The 19,515-nt window shown below is 43.1% G+C and overlaps 3 protein-coding genes across 4 annotated transcripts; 2 read left to right on the plus strand and 1 right to left on the minus strand.

Moving 5' to 3' along the window:
• The first annotated feature begins 342 nt into the window (after positions 1-342).
• LOC124015067 (actin, alpha skeletal muscle 2-like) lies at positions 343-4,457 on the plus strand. The gene is made up of 7 exons (XM_046329983.1): positions 343-500; positions 2,134-2,273; positions 2,591-2,915; positions 3,030-3,191; positions 3,323-3,514; positions 3,615-3,796; positions 3,933-4,457. Exons 2-7 carry the CDS (start codon positions 2,145-2,147, stop codon positions 4,074-4,076), a joined length of 1,134 nt encoding a protein of 377 aa, XP_046185939.1. The 5' UTR covers positions 343-500; positions 2,134-2,144; the 3' UTR covers positions 4,077-4,457.
• Positions 4,458-5,451: 994 nt separating this feature from the next.
• On the plus strand, positions 5,452-11,564 carry LOC124015886 (centriole, cilia and spindle-associated protein-like). Of its 2 annotated transcripts, none has more exons than XM_046331367.1 (4): positions 5,452-5,604; positions 6,367-6,773; positions 7,546-7,907; positions 8,480-11,564. In XM_046331367.1, exons 2-4 carry the CDS (start codon positions 6,410-6,412, stop codon positions 8,657-8,659), a joined length of 906 nt encoding a protein of 301 aa, XP_046187323.1. In that variant the 5' UTR covers positions 5,452-5,604; positions 6,367-6,409; the 3' UTR covers positions 8,660-11,564. The 2 variants fall into 2 exon arrangements, with proteins under 2 accessions (XP_046187323.1, XP_046187324.1); XM_046331368.1 differs by having other exon boundaries at positions 5,453-5,597.
• A 3,080-nt stretch (positions 11,565-14,644) lies between these two features.
• On the minus strand, positions 14,645-17,727 carry LOC124016289 (rho-related GTP-binding protein RhoU-like). Its single transcript, XM_046331836.1, has 3 exons — positions 17,368-17,727; positions 16,990-17,048; positions 14,645-16,853 (listed from the first exon to the last, which is right to left on the minus strand). Exon 3 carries the CDS (start codon positions 16,183-16,185, stop codon positions 15,841-15,843), a length of 345 nt encoding a protein of 114 aa, XP_046187792.1. The 5' UTR covers positions 16,186-16,853; positions 16,990-17,048; positions 17,368-17,727; the 3' UTR covers positions 14,645-15,840.
• Positions 17,728-19,515: the final 1,788 nt, after the last annotated feature.

Below are 19,515 nucleotides of genomic sequence, written 5' to 3' on the forward strand. Positions count from 1 at the left end.
AAAGAGATGAACGGAAAAACATAATGCCACAGTCAATATCCTTGCATCATTGAATGATTTTGCACTGCATGCTGTCATAGAACGGGGAATATGGACGTGTGTAGTCCTGCGTCAAAGCGCGCCTGTGTTCAAAATGCCATGCTGGAGTCCGACGGATTACATACACCCCTTGGCTCTCCATACACGGGCCGGGCGCTACAGTTTGGATTCGGGACTACCTCTCCATATAAGGACCGTCCTGCGCATTACGAAGGGCGACCCTGAGCTCTTCAGCGCTCGTCTACGGGAGTGTCCGGTGCGCACCCGTCCCAAGAACCAAATATGGATGAATGGGTCGGGAGAATTCCTGTGGAATAGATGGGCATTCCTAATGGTTGTCAGGAGACGAAAAAAGGTGGATGGCGTCGGGTATATAAGGTTGACGGCGGTTGCTGTCAGTCCTTAGCTGGAACCAGCAGTGGTAAAGTTCTGTAACTGAGCTTCTTCTAAAAGAAAACCAGGTAAGAGAACGGGCCCGTGGAATATTAGACCACGCTGCTGCACGAGGAGGTCAATACGAGGAGTGTATTTTTTTCTCTCTCTGGGACATTACATCATGGACTCTGGATAAGGAATTAAACAAATCAAAGATAATCTACACAGTATTGTGACAGTCCGTGAAACTTGGCAGCCAATAACCGACGCAGTTGAACTTTTAGCCTACTATCGTAAACTAAACAGATTCACCTGGCTGTCAAATGATTATTATAATTATAGAAGAATTGGATGGAAATTAATTTGATTTGATACATTAGTCTAACTGCATAATGTAGGCTAATGCGTGCATGTAAAAAAGCATGTTGATTTAATTGATAAATGATAATTGGTCTGTGAGATAAAATGATTTGAAATTACATTTTTGTAGTTAATTTGATATATTAAGATAATATCAGACAAAATATTGAATTGGTCTACTGGATATTGGAAAACCTGTTATGTCAGCAGAGAGCGAGAGAAAGAAAGAGATCCACAACTTTGTATTGAATCAAAAGTTCCTGGAACGACTGCATTACATGCTTATATGCCTTACCTGAAATCCTTATTAATAGAAAACGTTTTCGTAATGTAAAATCACTCCATGGAACGATTTTTGAAACGTTTGTGGTCATTGTATAATATGCAGTCTAACGTTATCATGATCACTTTGGTAAAATTACCGAGACCACCGTGTCAGACTACCGTGTCATATTTAAGCAATAAGACCTGAGGTGGAGTGGTATATGGCCAATATACCACGGCTCAGGGCTGTTCTTATGAAATATGCAACATGAAGTGCCTGGACACAGCCCTTAGCTGTGGTATAATGGCTATATACCACACACCCCTGAGGTGCCTTATTGCTATTATAAACTGGTTACCAACGTTACCGAAGTTATTTCTGTCATACTCGTGAACACAACTCTTTTGAGTGCGATAGAAATAGTATACAAGCAGTTTTACTATGACTTCTGCAGTGCATGACCATGGGGTAGTGAAATAATTAGGCAGTATAAAGCTTAAATATTGGGGAATACAATATTTTTGGGGAATACAATAATAATTTCGTTGAAAAAAATGATAATTGATGGACTACTGTAGTGCATCTAATGCAGGGGTGTCAATCTCATTCCATGGAGGGCCTAGTGTCAGCAGGTTTTTTTTCTCTCATTTTAATTAAGACCTAGACAACCAGTTGAGGGGAGTTCTTTACTAATTAGTGACCTTGATTCATCAATCGAGTACAAGGAAGGATTTAAAACCAGCAGACACTCGGCCCTCCGTAGAATGAGTTTGGCACCTGTAATCTAAGGGTTAAGAACATACATTGTGAACCCCACTTTGGAACCACTGGTGCAGGCAACCTAATATGTCTGATGGCATTCTTGGTCAACTCTCAGTGTAATGTGATTCGTTCTGTGTGAAAATTTGTTACGAGTGGATAATCTTCAGTGGGCATCCATGATGCATCAGCAACACATCCGAAAGTAGCGTTTTTACGCACAGAATGTCGTTTTTACGCACAGAATGTAGATGCGTAATATCAGTGAGAGATCTTGCAGTAAGGAGGCTACTTACAGTATGATAAACGTGTGTTCCTTTTGCACATTGTCTCAGAACCCACCAAGATGTGTGACGACGACGAGACTACCGCTCTTGTGTGCGACAATGGCTCCGGACTGGTCAAGGCTGGCTTCGCCGGTGACGACGCCCCCAGGGCTGTCTTCCCCTCCATTGTCGGTCGCCCTCGTCACCAGGTACGTAAAAGCACCACTCCTAGGTATGGATAGTTATGTGAATGAAGGCACCATACCTTGTTTCACGATATAGCCTACTATGATATCCAAAGTACAAAGATATGCGTAAAACACATATTGGCAAATATACACGAATTCAAGTTCAAACATGCATTTAGGTATAGTTTACTAGTGCTAACGTGTAATTTGTCAGGTGTGACGTTTCGTTTTTAGTATCCAATGTGTAATGTACCGTTAGATGGTAATGTGTAGTTGTTAGTAGTTGCGTGCGCCATGTCCTTGTCGGTATCTCAATTGGCTTGTTCGGTCTCTTCCAGGGTGTGATGGTGGGTATGGGTCAGAAGGACTCCTACGTAGGAGACGAAGCTCAGAGCAAGAGGGGTATCCTGACCCTGAAGTACCCCATCGAGCACGGTATCATCACTAACTGGGACGACATGGAGAAGATCTGGCACCACACCTTCTACAACGAGCTGCGCGTGGCCCCCGAGGAGCACCCCACCCTGCTCACTGAGGCCCCCCTGAACCCCAAGGCCAACAGAGAGAAGATGACACAGATCATGTTCGAGACCTTCAACGTTCCCGCCATGTATGTGGCCATCCAGGCTGTCCTGTCCCTGTACGCTTCCGGTCGTACCACCGGTAAGAATTTGCCCCATGCACGCCTTTCCCCCGCACACAACCCGCTGTTTGTATTTCAAGTTGTTGGTGTTTGGGTTGTCTGCTTTACTGAATTGTGGTGTTTTCTGTGTTTAGGTATTGTGCTGGACTCCGGTGATGGTGTGACCCACAACGTCCCCATCTATGAGGGTTACGCTCTCCCCCACGCCATCATGCGTCTGGATCTGGCTGGTCGCGATCTGACTGACTACCTCATGAAGATCCTGACCGAGCGTGGCTACTCTTTCGTCACAACCGGTGAGCATGAACTTTGTGTTTTTGCACAGATATGCTTGTTTGGTCAATTTAAAGTATTAGAACGTTTTACGCACAAAAGCGCAAGACGCACGGGGATACTTTTACGCATTAACGGAAATGTTTCATTTCAGCCGAGCGTGAGATCGTGCGTGACATTAAGGAGAAGCTGTGCTATGTCGCCCTGGACTTCGAGAATGAAATGGCCACCGCCGCCTCCTCCTCCTCCCTGGAGAAGAGCTACGAGCTTCCCGACGGTCAGGTCATCACCATCGGTAACGAGCGTTTCCGTTGCCCAGAGACCCTCTTCCAGCCTTCCTTCATTGGTGCGTATTTACCGTTAAAGGCCTATAATATAATCCAACATAAAATATTCGGCCTAAAGAGTGGTTGAATATTAATATTGATCTTTGCGTACCTCCACAGGTATGGAGTCCGCTGGTATTCATGAGACTGCCTACAACAGCATCATGAAGTGCGACATTGACATCCGTAAGGACCTGTACGCCAACAATGTGCTTTCCGGCGGTACCACAATGTACCCTGGTATTGCTGACCGTATGCAGAAGGAGATCACTGCCCTGGCCCCCAGCACCATGAAGATCAAGGTAATTACAAATAAACAATACTTTTACGCACAGTAAAATAGTTAAAAGAGATGCCATTGGTCTGCATAATTGTTTCATTGTCATTGTGTTACCTATGGTACCCAGTATCTAATACTGCTTTTCTCACTTGGCATAGATCATTGCCCCACCTGAGCGTAAATACTCCGTCTGGATCGGTGGCTCCATCCTGGCTTCCCTGTCCACTTTCCAGGCTATGTGGATCACCAAGCAGGAATACGACGAGGCAGGCCCCAGCATTGTCCACCGCAAGTGCTTCTAAATGCATTGTCAACATCTCGCTCAGGATCCAAGAAACAACGGCACACCGCCTTGCGATCAAGGGACAACTTTATACAACTGTTACATTGTAACAGCGAAAGCTCAGCAAAACGGAGAGAATGACGTTAACATCACGACGTGTGAGGAAAAATACCAACATGTGAATGTAAAATGTACATAAATGTTATTTATTGACCGTCCATCATTTGGTATTTTTTGGTGAGCACAGTCTGTTTTGGGGACAGAGGGTGACCACAACGTTGTTTTCTCTGGTTACCCGATATTGGCTCAGAAGTACGTGCCATCTGTACTCGAGCCAAACATTATCAACTACTAACCATCAAGAGATCCACATAGGAAATAAAAACCATCTATTTTCAAACGTGTTTCTGTTATTTTGTTATTTTGAGGTGCATTACAACACAATCAACACTTACAATAGGCCTTGGTGTGCGTTTTATGATGCGCAACTATTAAAAACCCATTAGGGAAAAGATTAATTCATTTTTGGCACATAGCAACATAAATAGCCTAAACATTATGAGACACTTTCAATTTGGATGCCTTTCAATGTTATGAAGAACAAGGGCCAATATGACTATCTGGCACTGGAAGGACAAACAATGAGCTCAAGTAGGCCAACAAGTGTTGAAGGATATTGTTCTAAACGTCCCTGACAAGACAAACAATGTCCTGGATTGATTTTACTAGGCAAGTCAGTTAAGAACGCATTCTTATTTTCAATGACGGCCTAGGAACAAGTGGGGTAACTGCCTTGTTCAGAGGCAGAGCGACATATTACCTTGTCATCTCGGGGATACGCTCTAACCACTAGCCTCCCTGCCGCCCCATGGATATAAATCATTGAGCCAGACCTCGTTCGTAATATTAACTCTCTTTTACAATAATATTATCAATGTGCCTAAAATACGAATTCTCTCTAACTATTTAACAAACATTTGCATGTAATTTAATGAACTGAGGGATTGATTTTATTTTCTGTGTTAGATTCATACTAAACAATGACATAGCATTCTTTCACTAGGTAGGTAGTCGCAGCAAACCCTAGCTCACAGCAGATCTTCTTTGTCACCAAATTTGGCCATTCGACTGCAATACCAATACTGATATTGATTTTAAATCACATGAGCAGGCTAATCATTTAATATTTCACAACTGAAAAAAATACATTTGAGGCTGACACCCCCCACACAGAATTTGCATAATACATCTATACTTGTTTCTAAAAAATAAAAAAAGATGACACACCTGTTGAAGCAATTACATGCCTAAGAATAAAATACATCCTAGGAAGAGAGGCGCGCCAGTACCATGCAGTCTGGACATGCGCACTGCACTTTATATAGCTTTTAATGGAGAAACATATTTAATTCCAGGGTTGAGAGGGCTATATTCGGACGACGAGTCAATGTCGAAATATGCGCGACAACGGGCAATTATAATGGAGGAATACTTGAAGTGAAAATTATGATGTTCTGTAATTCTCCATAATGACGTCCGGGTGAGGGGTAAGCTTATACGCACTGATAATAACCTGTTCTGGTCGTGTTTACAGCCACTATAGTGCGCAGGTAGAAGCAAACGTCGACGCCACTAGCTGTGCATGTTTTCGTCACCCTATTGCTTTTAAGTATTTACATGTAATAAATTACTTTTGGTATGTGGGCTAACAATAACATTTCTGTAGCGATAGACCAGTGCACAGTGTTTTGATAAAGACGGCCGTATTGGCGTCATCAATGTCTGCCTCAATCAAATAGCAGGCTCGGCTGCGCCATATTTGGGAAACAGAAACAGCAGATAAACCACAAAACGGATTTCTTTCGGGGAAACAATTTAGGCGGTGGCTGGTTTATGAATGGAAATGCTCTTAATAAACTTCATAACTAGGCTACATACGGCCTACACTATCCCCATCTATTATGTTATAGTATTCTAAGCCTAAATAACATTGTAATAACGATGCTATTGCTACACATAGACTGTATATTTATAGCGTCAGATGGGCATTATAGGGCACAGCCTATAAGATAATCATCAGATGGCATGGGTTACTGTATTCGAGGGAGGGAAATGCTGATAGGTAATTCTAGAAGGCCCAGGTGCACTGGATTGCTCTGGGCTGCTACAGGCTTCAGATCTGTGGTGGGACTGTCACCAGCAGCCTACAATGACACATTCTACACTCTTATAGAAACATAGGCCTAGTTACTGTTGCATCGTAGGGGTATGTATGTAATAAAACTTCTATTTTCTCCCCTCCTCCATAGTTTGTGAGCTAATCAAAATTGGACCTAAGCAGTAACAGGAATCATGGTGACTAAGAAAATCCGTACGGAGTACATGAAGAAATTCAAAGAGCCGAAATGGGAGACGTTTTCCAAGTGCTACGAGGACTCGGTGAAGTACAGGTTGACCAGGCGGGTGATGGAACACGCTCACAAACCTCTGTGGTTCTGGGAGGGGTGGGATACCTCGACCGGGTCAGACTCCAGCGCCAGTGGGCGGTCCACCCCCAAGGTGAGGAACAAAGTCGCCCCTTTAGACATCAAACTTCTGACACTACCAGTGAAGTCAGAATCAAGGGAGAGCCCCGAACCGAAGCCTCCTCCTGTGAATGGGGAACCAGAATTGGAGGCCAAGGAGTTTACACTCTTGGATGCACTACCACCCACAGGTATCTATCTTCTACTATTGCAAATACTTGTATACACCGGCATGTTGATCCTATTGTAATAAGGCCTGCAGTAGACTATGCTTTTGAGCTACAAACATGCATAAAGTAAAAAAGGTCTTAACTTGTTAGGTCTATATACTGAGTGTACAGAACATTAGGAACTCCTGCTCTTTCCATCACATAGATGGATCATCACCAGGTGAATCCGGGTGAACGCTAGGATCCTTTATTGATGTCACTTGTTAAATCCACTTCAATCAGTGTAGATGAAGACAGGTCAAAGAAGGATTTTAAGTCTCGAGACAATTGAGACGTGGATTGTGTATGTGTGCCATTCAGAGGGTGAAAGGGCAAGACAAAAGATTTAAGTGCCTTTGAACGGGCCAGCATCCCTGTGAACGCTTTCGACACCTTGTAAAGTCCAAGCCCCGATGATTTGAGGCTGTGCTGAGGGCAAAAGGGGTGCAACTCAATATTAGGAAGGTGTTCCTAATGTTTGGTATAGTGTATAGTTCAAAAGGCACTCGCACATCTGAGCTATCTTTTTTGCAGGTGCATGGTAACAGTTGAATAAAATGGGAAAAAATAAGAAACCCGCACACCGCTCTCAATAGTATCACAGATCTTTAATAAGCTTTCCGTATCGGCCTCACGGCCTTCGTCAGAGCTTTTGACAAAAGAGCAGTGATACTATCAAGAGCAGTGTGCAGGTTTCTTCTTTTCTCTCAGTATAGTGTATAATAAAACTACATCACTTTCTGCTCATTCAAAGAGTCTGTAATAGAGAACGGGGGCCTAAACGAACCAGATGAGGGGACAGTTAACGGGTCAGTAGTACAACATGGTCCAGTGGCTGAAACGCCAACAGATGAGGGACCAGCAGACGAGGCGTCATCAGACGAGGAGCCGGTGAAGACTGAGCCTAAGCATCGCCACCGCCATCGTGTCCCTCGCTCAGAACCATGTCAAAGGGACTATTCCTGTGACGACATCAAGCCTGCGCCCGTCAGGAAGCCCTCCAGAGCAAAGAGCCAGCCCCCAGCCATCACCACAGAGAAGGAGAACAGACAACCTCCGCCCCGGCTCGACTGGGCAGAGAGACACGCGTCATCTGCTAGGAGGTCTACAAATCAGGTAAGAGTGTGTGTGTGTGTGTGTGTGTGTGTGTGTGTGTGTGTGTGTGTGTGTGTGTGTGTGTGTGTGTGTGTGTGTGTGTGTGTGTGTGTGTGTGTGTGTGTGTGTGTGTGTGTGTGTGTGTGTGTGTGTGTGTGTGTGTGTGTGAGAGAGAGAGGCTGGGCATATGTGAGGTTAGTAAAAATGCTTTGATATTCATTCCATTTGATGTTATTTCAGTACCAGGCTTGCATTTGGTTTCTTAGGCCAGGGTATAATGATCAGAAGAGGCTAGCATTAGAGGAATACTGGATGAAAGCTGTGTAGCTTCTGTAATGCAGGCTTACTGTGCGTCAAACATCTATTCTGCAAATAAGATCGAGTTATGTCAGGGAAAATAAACAGGGGGGCATTTTGCGTCTTTTGGCACATCTTCATGGAAAGGATACCAGAGAAGCGTAGCTCATCATCCAACACCCCCCCCCCAGAAACGATCAATAATAGAAGAGTGGTATGTATTTCGGAGGTGAGCGCCGAGCGCCTATCCTATCTCATTCCCCTAAACTCCCGGGCACCCCTCTCTCTCTCCACAGAGTCGCACATCTGACGCATGCGTCCAGACCAGACGGGAGTCGGATAAACGCTGTTGGGACGTGGACCGCAGGAGGGCACGGTCCGCCGACCTGGAGAAGATACAGCGGTCGGAGTTGGCCGTGGTGGATGACCGTTGGATGACCGAGTACATGCGCTGCTTCTCTGCCCGGTTGAGGTAGAGCACAAGGATCATGGGTATTCCTCCGCCACCGTCATCCTTTCTATTTTTAACATCATGTTTCCTTATTTAGGATTGGTTAACAGAACCAAATAATTGGATTGGTTTAGACACCAATTAGGGCCCTGAGGCCACGTAACCTGACAAGGAAGAACTCGGGGCCCTAATCATAAGGTATGGTTGATTTGTTAAGTTGATCGCTGAGTTGACGATATGCCACTTTTCTTCCACAAGGGATGGCACAATCATAGTAGAATATTGCAAGATATGTAGTTATGCTTCTATAAATTAGACTGGTTTGTACATGTTTATGCTGCTGACTACAGAGTATGATTTATACTGTATTATTAGACATATTATTAGACATTCCAAGCATGATGATGGTCTTTACACTTCGCTTTAGTTTGGTGGAGTTTTGACATTCTGTGTTGCTTATGTCATTTCAGGCTATAAAATCCAAAAGTTAGATCAGGGGTATTCAACCGGGAGTACTGCAGGGGGTCCGCAATAATATATATACAAAAAGCTACAGTAGAAAAGAGGAGAATATTTTTCTATTTAACTTTATTTCTCTATTCCTAATATTGAGCTAGTTACACTCATTAGAGCTAATTACACTCATTGGAGCTAATTACACTCATTGGAGCTAATTACACTCATTGGAGCTAATTACAGTCACTGGAGTATCTGACATACTGTAGGCAAAGCATCCGCTGGTAAGCTTTCTTGTCTTGGACACTCGTTTTTGTGAACACATGGCCCCAAAACATTTTTGAAGTTACCTTTCTAGCTAATAGGCTATGTTAGAGTTTACACACATTTACGGGGGGGAAAAGCAAGTGTATGATGGGGGTACCTGGGGAAGAATGATTTTTTATTTAACTAGGCAAGTAAGTTAAGAACAAATTGTTATTTACAATGACGGCCTACCCAGACAAACCCAGACGACGCCGGGCCAATTGTGCGCCGCCCTATGGGACTCACAGTCACGGCCGGATGTGATACAGCCTGAATTTGAACCAGGGACTGTAGTGACACCTCTTGCACTGAGATGCAGTGCCTTAGACTGCTGCGCCACTCGGGCGCAAGGTTGAAGACCCCTGAGCTAGATGAAAGGACCAAACAATTCTTGTTTTAAATATTACAGTATTTTCGAACTACTAAAAGCCATAGCCAAGGGGTTGTGGCATAGAGCTGCAGAGAAAGAAAGCTGCAGAGAAAGAAACTGCTAGCGGGCTAATATCCTGCATTAGCTTTATTGTATTATGTTGCAAATTTCAATCTAAATCTAGAATGCATTCCAGAGGATTGTATTATTTCTATTTCCATTAAAGCTCTTATCAGTAGTACCATGGATATTGTTGTAAAGTTGTTGTAAAGAAAGATACCGTTAGACATTGTATGACATAGTTATTGCGCTCACACCTGTATGTTTTTTGCTCTTTAGATCTTGGCTAAGCCTCGTACGAACCATCCTGATCCCGCGAGCTCACATTCTGTTTCGCTAAACAAGGATACAGAATGTGAGCTCGCGAGATCAGGATGGTTCCTACGGGGCTACATCTTGGCAGCTTCGCCCACTATATATTTTACAATCACAAATACTCACCGCCTCACGTATTGTAGTAGACAGGCTGAAATTGCAATGTAACGTGGTAAAAAAATGCCCTTCTTGTGCTACATTACCAAATACACTTTTTAGAGTGTGTCACTCACCATCACAATTGTCTTTGACTGGTTTTCGTAGATTTACTTATTTGATTGGTTATTCATACTGAATTGTGATGTCAGTACCAAGTTCTGTATCTGTAATTTAAATGGAGGGCTATTTTGACAGAAATGAAGTGTTGTATTTGAAATATTAATTCTTGTGGGTTGTGAATAATGCTCAGTTTACATACTTTTCCTATTTTTTTTACAATGCTTATTGATAGTGCTATTCACTCAGAATGTTTTTACGTATAATGTATACTTTTACATTTCACTTTCACCAAGTCTTAGTTTAGGAATGGTTCCTTGAGAGAACGTTGGAATGACGTTTCCAGAACGTCTCACCGGGAACCTTGTAGGACACCAGCAGTTTTTTGGAGTGTTGAAATGGGTGTGGCTTTAATTGACTTATGCGTGTACAATCTGATGAGACTTCCCTCGTGTCTGTCAGAGGGGAGTTTTCAGTGTGTGTGATTGGCTGTGGTTGTATGGGCAGAGAGAGAGAGCTCACTGTTAAGAAGATTAGACTGGCATTATCTTACGGTCATCTTTATTCAGAGTGGTCAAAGTTCCATTGGTGATCATGTGACACTTCCCTCCTATGTCATCATGGATTGGCAAAACAACCCGAGTCATTCTTTACTTGAACACTGCATTATTTATAAGGAATTATAGGATTTAATGTCAGGTTATGACCAAGTCATGGAAACTGAAGAGCTGGCTGCTTATATCACAGACAGGTTTGACTAGTGTTTGTGTATTCATTGTCCTCTACAACATTCCTTTATGAATATGTTAATTCCAAGAACCGTCTCTCAGGAAGGAATAAGAGACACTAATGATTTGTCTATAGTCTTACTGTAACTACAATGTGAGGAAATGTGATGTACTGTTTCGGGGGTTTGGAACACACTGATTCAAAATTAAATGGATTGTTTTATATAGGATATTAATTGTTTGAGCTCTCTGAACAAAGCTTTGAGTTATTTTTATGTATTGATTTGATTTGCATAAGATATTATTTAACCAAAAGTGATACATGTATCATACAATAGTATATATAACCATGTTTGTGTTTTATTTCAACAGATGTTTACATTTTTGATCACTGTATTTGTATTTGTCAACATGCACAATGATATATATTTTCATCCACTTTGAAACATTGCTGTGAATTAAAATCTTATTTGAATATTTGAGGAGTTGTTTGCTTTTTTAAATGTTTATTTGGGAATTTAAATTAACAACAACACTGTGATGTATTTTTGCATGACCCCTATGACCCATAAGGTCTCCATTTGATCAATTAATACCAGTGATATTAAACATGATTGGTTTTAATTAGATTTCACTCCTAATTTAGGGTATTTCAACCTATAGCCCTTTTTACACTGCTGCTCTGAGGTCTGTCTGATGTCACTGTCCAGAATTGGCACCAGGGTTAAGAGTAGAGTACAGTACAGTAATCTATGGATAGTATCCTGCTACTATGGATAATCTATGGATAGTATCCTGCTACTATGGATAATCTATGGATAGTATCCTGCTACTATGGATAATCTATGGATAATATCCTGCTACTATGGATAATCTATGGATAATATCCTGCTACTATGGATAATCTATGGATAGTATCCTGCTACTATGGATAATCTATGGATAATATCCTGCTACTATGGATAATCTATGGATAGTATCCTGCTGCTATGGATAATCTATGGATAATATCCTGCTACTATGGATAATCTATGGATAGTATCCTGCTAGTATGGATAATCTATGGATAGTATCCTGCTAGTATGGATAATCTATGGATAATATCCTGCTACTATGGCTAATTACTGGATAGTATCCTGCTACTATGGATAATCTATGGATAGTCCCACCAAGCTCCATCAATGTGAGAAATATATAAGTACTTGTTTTAGTCAAAACAAGCACTCCAATTTACTACCATATTATTCGTTAGTGAGGTATTGTGATAGTCTGAGACACTCCATTATGTCACGTTTCTCTTTTAGTTAAATGACTTAATAATAATAATAATATATGCCATTTAGCAGACGCTTTTATCCAAAGCGACTTACAGTCATGTGTGCATACATTCTACGTATGGGTGGTCCCGGGGATCGAACCCACTACCCTGGCGTTACAAGCGCCATGCTCTACCAACTGAGCTACAGAAGGACCACTTCTTGTTCGGGAAGGTCATCTGCACTCTATGGTAACGGAAAGGTTCAGTGAAACGTTAGAATCCCATACCAGATCATATTCTCCCTCTAGAATACTTCTGACGTTATCGCCCTCTATGACCCATGTGTCCCAGTGTAAAATACGGAGTACTGTATGATCCCAGTGAGGTGACCACCACAGAGCGTACAAAGCTTTTGTATTAAGTCCTCAGCCTGACACAATGACAGACTAGACAGGACCTTTCAGATGTTATGTATGATGAGTGAATTCCAGGTACATAATATATCATAAGGTTCAGACAAAGGGCCTCTTAGAATGCAGATCTCCTGACAAAGGGTTTAGCACTGGCTATAAATACCAACCTGTCACATACCCACCTCCGACAGCTGATGGAGAGAGACAGAGTGTGTGTGTGTGTGCTTGCACATGGGTGTTTAAAAGAGACAAACAAATTGAATTTGTGGGTTTTGGGAGAGCGCGATGGTTCTCTTTTGATTGTTTAAAAGAGACAGAAACGCTTCCTTAAATCTTTATGTGTGTGTGGCTCTCTTTTTCGGTGTGTGCGTGTGAGTGTCTGAAGTCAATCAAATCGAATCCCTGTTAACAGAGTAATACATGGATTACAAAGGGAAACTGACAGTGACAAGCAACTGCATACAACAGTGAGTCCTTCAATCAGAGCCAAAGTCTATTCAAGCACATTCTACTTGAGAATTCCACCCCCCAGACATCTTCTCACTCTATTTAAAGCCACCTGGCATTTCAAAACGCAATAGGGCCAAAATAGGTGCCTTCAGGAACACCACCAGCCGCCTGGGACTGAAGGGGGGAGGCTTTGGGTGTTAAATATAGCCGCCCACATGTTCCTTTGCCAGCAGAGAAAGAACCCTCCCTAATTGACAGTGTCTGAAAAACGTGTTTTGGAAAAAGGGGTGGGCTTTGGGATAAGGTGTGGCGGAGTGGGAGTGGTGCAGCAGTATGAAAGAGCTTGAATAGTCGAAGCTGGGTAAAATAGAGGGAGAATTGCTGTGTCGACGACAGTGAGTTGTGTCTGTCCATAAATGCAGTGTTTGCTTTGAGTGGAGCCGCTGAGCCACAGGAGGGGAGAACAGAGCCAGAGCTGTGGTCTTTGACTTAGGTCTTTAATGCTAGTCGGAGGTAGTATGCCCAATTGAAGAGCACAGCTAAGAGGGTGGACGGAAATAGCCCCCTTCACTAGAGCAGCCAGGTCCTCTAAAAACAGCCTGTTGCTTCTAGGCAGAGGCACTCAATAGTACATCTAGAATACTCTAATGTCTGCTGTTTGCTGTATTTGTGCTACATATTTGTGCAGTAGGTTTGTCGACCTACGTTGCAGTGCAATAAATATCTATATTATACGGATATCTATATTATACGGACGGGTTAGGCAACTGAATGATGCATTGATGTCTTGAAATTCCGATAGTATGAAGATCTGAGACACTGTGTAATGTCTTCTCTAAACTCAGGCCTTTAAACAGAATAAAGAGATCTCTGTAAACTAATAAGATATGTGAGGTGATAGAGATGCACTTGACCTTCGTCAACTTGAGGCATTGTGGAGCATGACCTGCAGCTCAGCATTTGTAACGCTTTAGGGACCTCTAGTGGCAGCGAATGTCGACCACGACAATAGAAGATGGCAGGGATTTCTCTCCGCAAACTCCCTCAATATTGAATAGTGTTAATATTATGGACATATACGATTTTCTTATCAAGTAGAAATCAAAGAATATTTGATATATTTGGAACAGAGTACACATTGGAACAGACAACGAATGGATGAGTGAATAGGAATTTGAAGCTGCCAGCTGTCCCTGCCAAATGCCTCACAGGTTAGCCACACCGGCATGTCAACTTTCTCAAGCTGTTCAATTCTTGATGACAGGATTAAGTGAGTTCACGCACCTGTCCTCTCCTGCCCCAGTAAGTCAATAGGGACAGCACCACAATAAAACGCCGAGAGCACTACAGAATATGGGAGGCATTAATTATTAAATATATTGCAAATAAACATGTAATTTATAACAACAACAAAAAGAAGATAACAATCTAGGGCCAGACAAAAGCAGTGTTCTTATCATTAACTTTATATCAGTATTCAGTAAAAGCGTTCATGTTTTTTATCAATATCAGGATTTATTTTAAATCATTTAAATTATTTGTGCTTCAGAAATATCTCCACTTGCAGATAGTATTTGCCAACTAACAATAATAAATAACATCTCTCGCTTCTTTGAAATGCATCTCTACTGATATGAACCCCGTTCCCCAGTGATCTCTGTTCTCTTTATGGTGAAGCTCCAGCAGCAGGGTGACAGGGTCTGAGTCTTGCTTCGTCTTCCTAGGCAGACGGTCATGGTTGACATCAGAGCAGGGCTACGGTGTGATGGATTCAGACGGCTGGGTCAGCCACCATATGCCCAGCTAATCCAATCTAGGTGGTCCTGTCTCGTCCTATTAGAAAGCTGTGTACGGCCTCCACCGGAGAACCAATACCATTCATCACCACGAAAGACCTGACCAGGGATCAGGGGGGAAAGTCATACCAACTGATTTGCAAATTAGAGTCAGATTAGAGTCAATCTGACTGGTAAACTACAGTATCATTTGCTGTGTTTGGTTGGGATGTCCAGCAATGTCAACAACTGATACAAGAACAGTGCTTTGGACTACTTGAACTTGAAAGAGCAGTCATTGTACATTATCTGATATAGGTTAGTAAATAACATTGAGAGACTTTGTCAAAATGGCAGACAAAGTAAGTTTATGGTTTGGCGTTAGAGTTTCTACTGGCTAGTTTCTCGTAATCCTCCACAACATTCTCCAATGGTGACCTTTGACACTTGATGGGGGTTACACAGAATAACACAGAGACCATTGTGAAGTCAGTCATTTCATTAGTAGTCTCCCCAGCTATTGGATTTGCTAACTCAAATCCAATCACTTAATTCAGACTTGTTGTGCCCTCGTCAAGGCCTTTGAACACAAAACCTTGTCCTACCCGTAGTTAACATAAGGTATCACTGACGCTGAAACTCATTCATTATCTTGCCAGCAATGATAATTATTTTTAGTGCTTCTCCTTTTTAGATATTAAATAATTCCATGAGTCTTTGGATAACACATTTACATTTCTTCCAACATATTATTGATCCAGGTCTGTTTTCCTGAGTGCTATTATATATGGAGTGAAAAAAACTCAAGTCTAAATACAAGCTTAGAAAAATGTCAAATCCTAAACAGCTGCTTGGGGGTTCAGTCAAACTCTCCTCCCACACACTCTCCTGCCACAACAACACAGCTCAGCTTCTTCCACCAAGTCTCAAAGAGACTCTTAATCTTATCCGGGGTCTTCTTCCTCAGGCTCTGCCTCTGCTGGAGCTGCTGAACGTTCTCCACCGGCTGGATGCTGGCCAAGATGGCCAGTTCAAACACCTCCTTCAGGTTCTTCTGGGACAGACCCGAGCACTCTACGAAGGACACGGCCCCGATATCCTGCGCCAGCTGCTGGGCCTCCTCGGTGCCCAGGGGCCGCTCCTGATTCCTGGCCAGCTGGACCAGCACCTGGACATCTTCCCTCAGGTCCAGATGGGTCCCCATCAGGGCATATTGATTATTACACCTTTTATTTTTACATTTTACCTTTATTTAACTAGGCAAGTCAGTTAAGAACAAATTCTTATTTTCAATGACGGCCTAGGAACAGTGGCTTAACTGCCCATTCAGGGGCAGAACGACAGATTTGTACCTTGTCGGCACGGGAATTTGAACTTGCAACCTTCCGGTTACTAGTCCAACGCTCTAGCCCTGCCGCCCCACACCTATCCAATCCTTTCAGATCTACAAAGGTGCCTATTAAGGAGTAGGGGAAGAGTTGGATTTGGAATTGGGCATGAGATAGGAAGAGCAAGGTCTGTGAGAGTCGTCCAAAAGGGGGCGATAAAGCACAGAGAGCCAGAGAGAACGTAAGAAGGTATAGATTCTGGGGGCACGGACAGGAACCTCTCACAGGGGGCGATATAAATCTGAGGATCAAGGGGGAGGCAACGACTACGAGAGATATTCTGCCAGGGGGTGATAACTACTGACACAGGATCAGAGAGGGGAGGGAGTGCAGGGGAATCCCTATAGGGGGCAACCAAGACACGGGATAGAATGTGGAGGCAACCTATGTTGGGATAAGTGAAGCTGTGGAATCTAAACAAACTACTGACCACTGATAGAGAACGGCTTACATTATTAATAGTGTCATCCTCCATCCCCCATTTCTATCATTTTGAGCAGAACATGAGAAGAAAGAATAATGTGTTAGCTCTACCACTACAATAGAATATCCTGGTTAACGTGTCTATAGGTTACTAACACTCATTTAGTGTTGGATTCAAAAACAAAACTTTGACTCACCTGGTCAGCCATATCACAGAGTTGCAGTCTCACAGGTTTTCCGTCCACCACAACCATAGCTGAGAAGAAGAAGAGTGTACACAGATGTTATTAATGGTGACAGCATTAAGACACCTGTTCAATGTCTACCTGTCATAGCACTATGCATCAGGGAGGTTTACTTTGCACCATCAAACGATATCAAATTGTAACCCATTATTGATTCAGAGAGATGTAAAATAATACTACACACACACACACACAAAAGCCACAAACAAAACAAGAAAACATGTATAAAATGCAACATTTGGGCAAATCAATTCATGAGTAAAACCTGTGACAAATGCGGCCAAATTAACAATCACGTTTTCGGGTTTTCTGATTTCTCTCACAACTTACCTGCAAAGTTGTCGAAAGCTGTTGGAATGTATTCTGTCGGATAACCATTTGTGCTGTAGCTGACGATAAGACTGGTCTTCCCCACCGCTCCATCTCCGACGAGGACGCAGTTCACCTTGCGCTCAGGTACGGAGCCCCACCACCGCCGTGGTGGTACGGGTGGAGACGGATCCGACTCCTATATCTTGTGGAAGCATTGTGCCGTTGAATAACTGGCCTAATTCACGAGGAATAACGCTTCAATAAAGCCAGAGCCGTCTGGATCTTTGCACCTTGAAATCCCACATGTTGGTTCACTTCCCAAAGTGTATCGAACCAGCACGCACCTGAATGTCAGTTTCTGTCAGTAAGTCATAGAAATTTAGAGAAGTAAACGCAAGACTGCCTTTAAATGTATCCACGCCCCATGGTCTCTTGATTGGCATCCTCTGCATTTGGTGTGTTAATAGTTGTAAGAGGCTTACTGCGCGCCACATGAGGTGCGGTGCGTGTCCCAGTGCTTTCAAAGTGAAACAAACTAAGATTATTTGAAACTCTGATCCCATGTAGTAAATAATGTGGTCCACTTGGTCATTTACACAAGTAAATATGGTGAATATCTAGACCAATGTAGGTCTACACATTTTTGTTTATCTCATTTTTAAGGATATGGTCTTCTGAATGTTTTCTTTTGTTTCGTTCAATTTTAGCAACAACATAAGAAGAATGTGTAGCCCGTCAAACCAAACAAGTTTATTTATTTATTCATCTCTAACAAAGTTGCATTATCCTTACGTGAAGTAAATGAGGACTCCCACATCCGTTTTAACCACAAACGTGGGCATAACGCAACATAGTGCCCTCTTGGTAGATATTAGGCCTAGCAGAATGGCAGGGCTGTTGAATCATGACTGGAGTATTAGCTGTACAGTTGATAGAAAATGTTGATTTCTATCACTAGACTATTTATAGGCTATTCAAAGTTGAACACATTTCTTAATGAACAGAACATTGCATGTAGAGCCACAGCAGAAGTGAGTGGGAGTGAGAGTCTGCACAGAGCAGCAGTGAGGAGTGAGACCAAGTGGGAGTACAGGGAATGATGTACTGATTTACAAAATCCTGTAAGGTAAGAACTATAGTAGGAAGAAAATCCATGATCATACTATTATATTACAGTTGTAGAGGAAGCCCTTGTTATTCATTTCCACAATATACATGTATATGGTGACGGGCATCTCAGGGCTTCATTGTCTACCCGTGCCAGTGATATTTGAACTCTTTATTCAAAGAAGATTCCTAAAATACGCCAATCAGAGTCGTGGGATCTTTAACCAGGCGATGACTTTGTTTCATTGATAGGATTAACGAAGAGTCATGGCGAAAAGACAAAAGGTAGCGTCACACAATGAGGACTGATGACCAGCCAGCACCCCACTTCTACTAGATGGTACTATAAACCTATCCTCTGTGAACACCATCGTCAAAGCCACTATTCTACCCTTGGACAAACAATCTTCCCAAAGACCCACAAGCTGATAGACTAGACACCCAATCAGAACCTTCAGGAGCACCAGGCGCCCTTTTAAAGTTTGCAAAGCTGGCAAATATATTTACTCAATTTTAGGGTTTGGGATTAAGGGGCTCTGGGGTTCTTCCCCCCCCAACCCCCTCCCTCCTTCCTGCCGTCCTTTCCTATCTTTATCCCTCCCTCGTGCTCTACCCTCTCTCTTTTTGATGGGATCAGTTGAGCGACACATTCTCTCCCTCTCCTTTTCGCTCCCTCTCGCCATCTCTCTCTGTATCCCTCGGGGACCGGGCGCTCGGACTCTATAGTTATGGGCCGCGGCCATCTGTCAGCGTGAGGCGTTCACGCAGCCACCAGAAGGCCACAACATGTGTGACTTAAATTAAAAATCCAACTTTCCCAGGACAGGCCTGACCCCGGCAGCCGTAACCCCCCAGCACCATCTCCATCCCCATCACCCAACCTGCCCCATCTCCATCTCCATCACCCAACCTGCCCCATCTCCATCCTCAGCCAGCTATCCCAGCCCCGGCCCCACCCTCCCAAGAAATACTGTCTGCATGTGAATCAGTGAATTAGAGCCCCACCCCTCCTCCTCCCCTGTATGGTGAATGGTAATGACTGTGCAACGTGCAGAGGGG

The sequence above is a fragment of the Oncorhynchus gorbuscha genome, linkage group LG26 (genome assembly GCF_021184085.1).
Source record: "Oncorhynchus gorbuscha isolate QuinsamMale2020 ecotype Even-year linkage group LG26, OgorEven_v1.0, whole genome shotgun sequence".
In the NCBI taxonomy this organism is placed as follows: domain Eukaryota; kingdom Metazoa; phylum Chordata; class Actinopteri; order Salmoniformes; family Salmonidae; genus Oncorhynchus; species Oncorhynchus gorbuscha.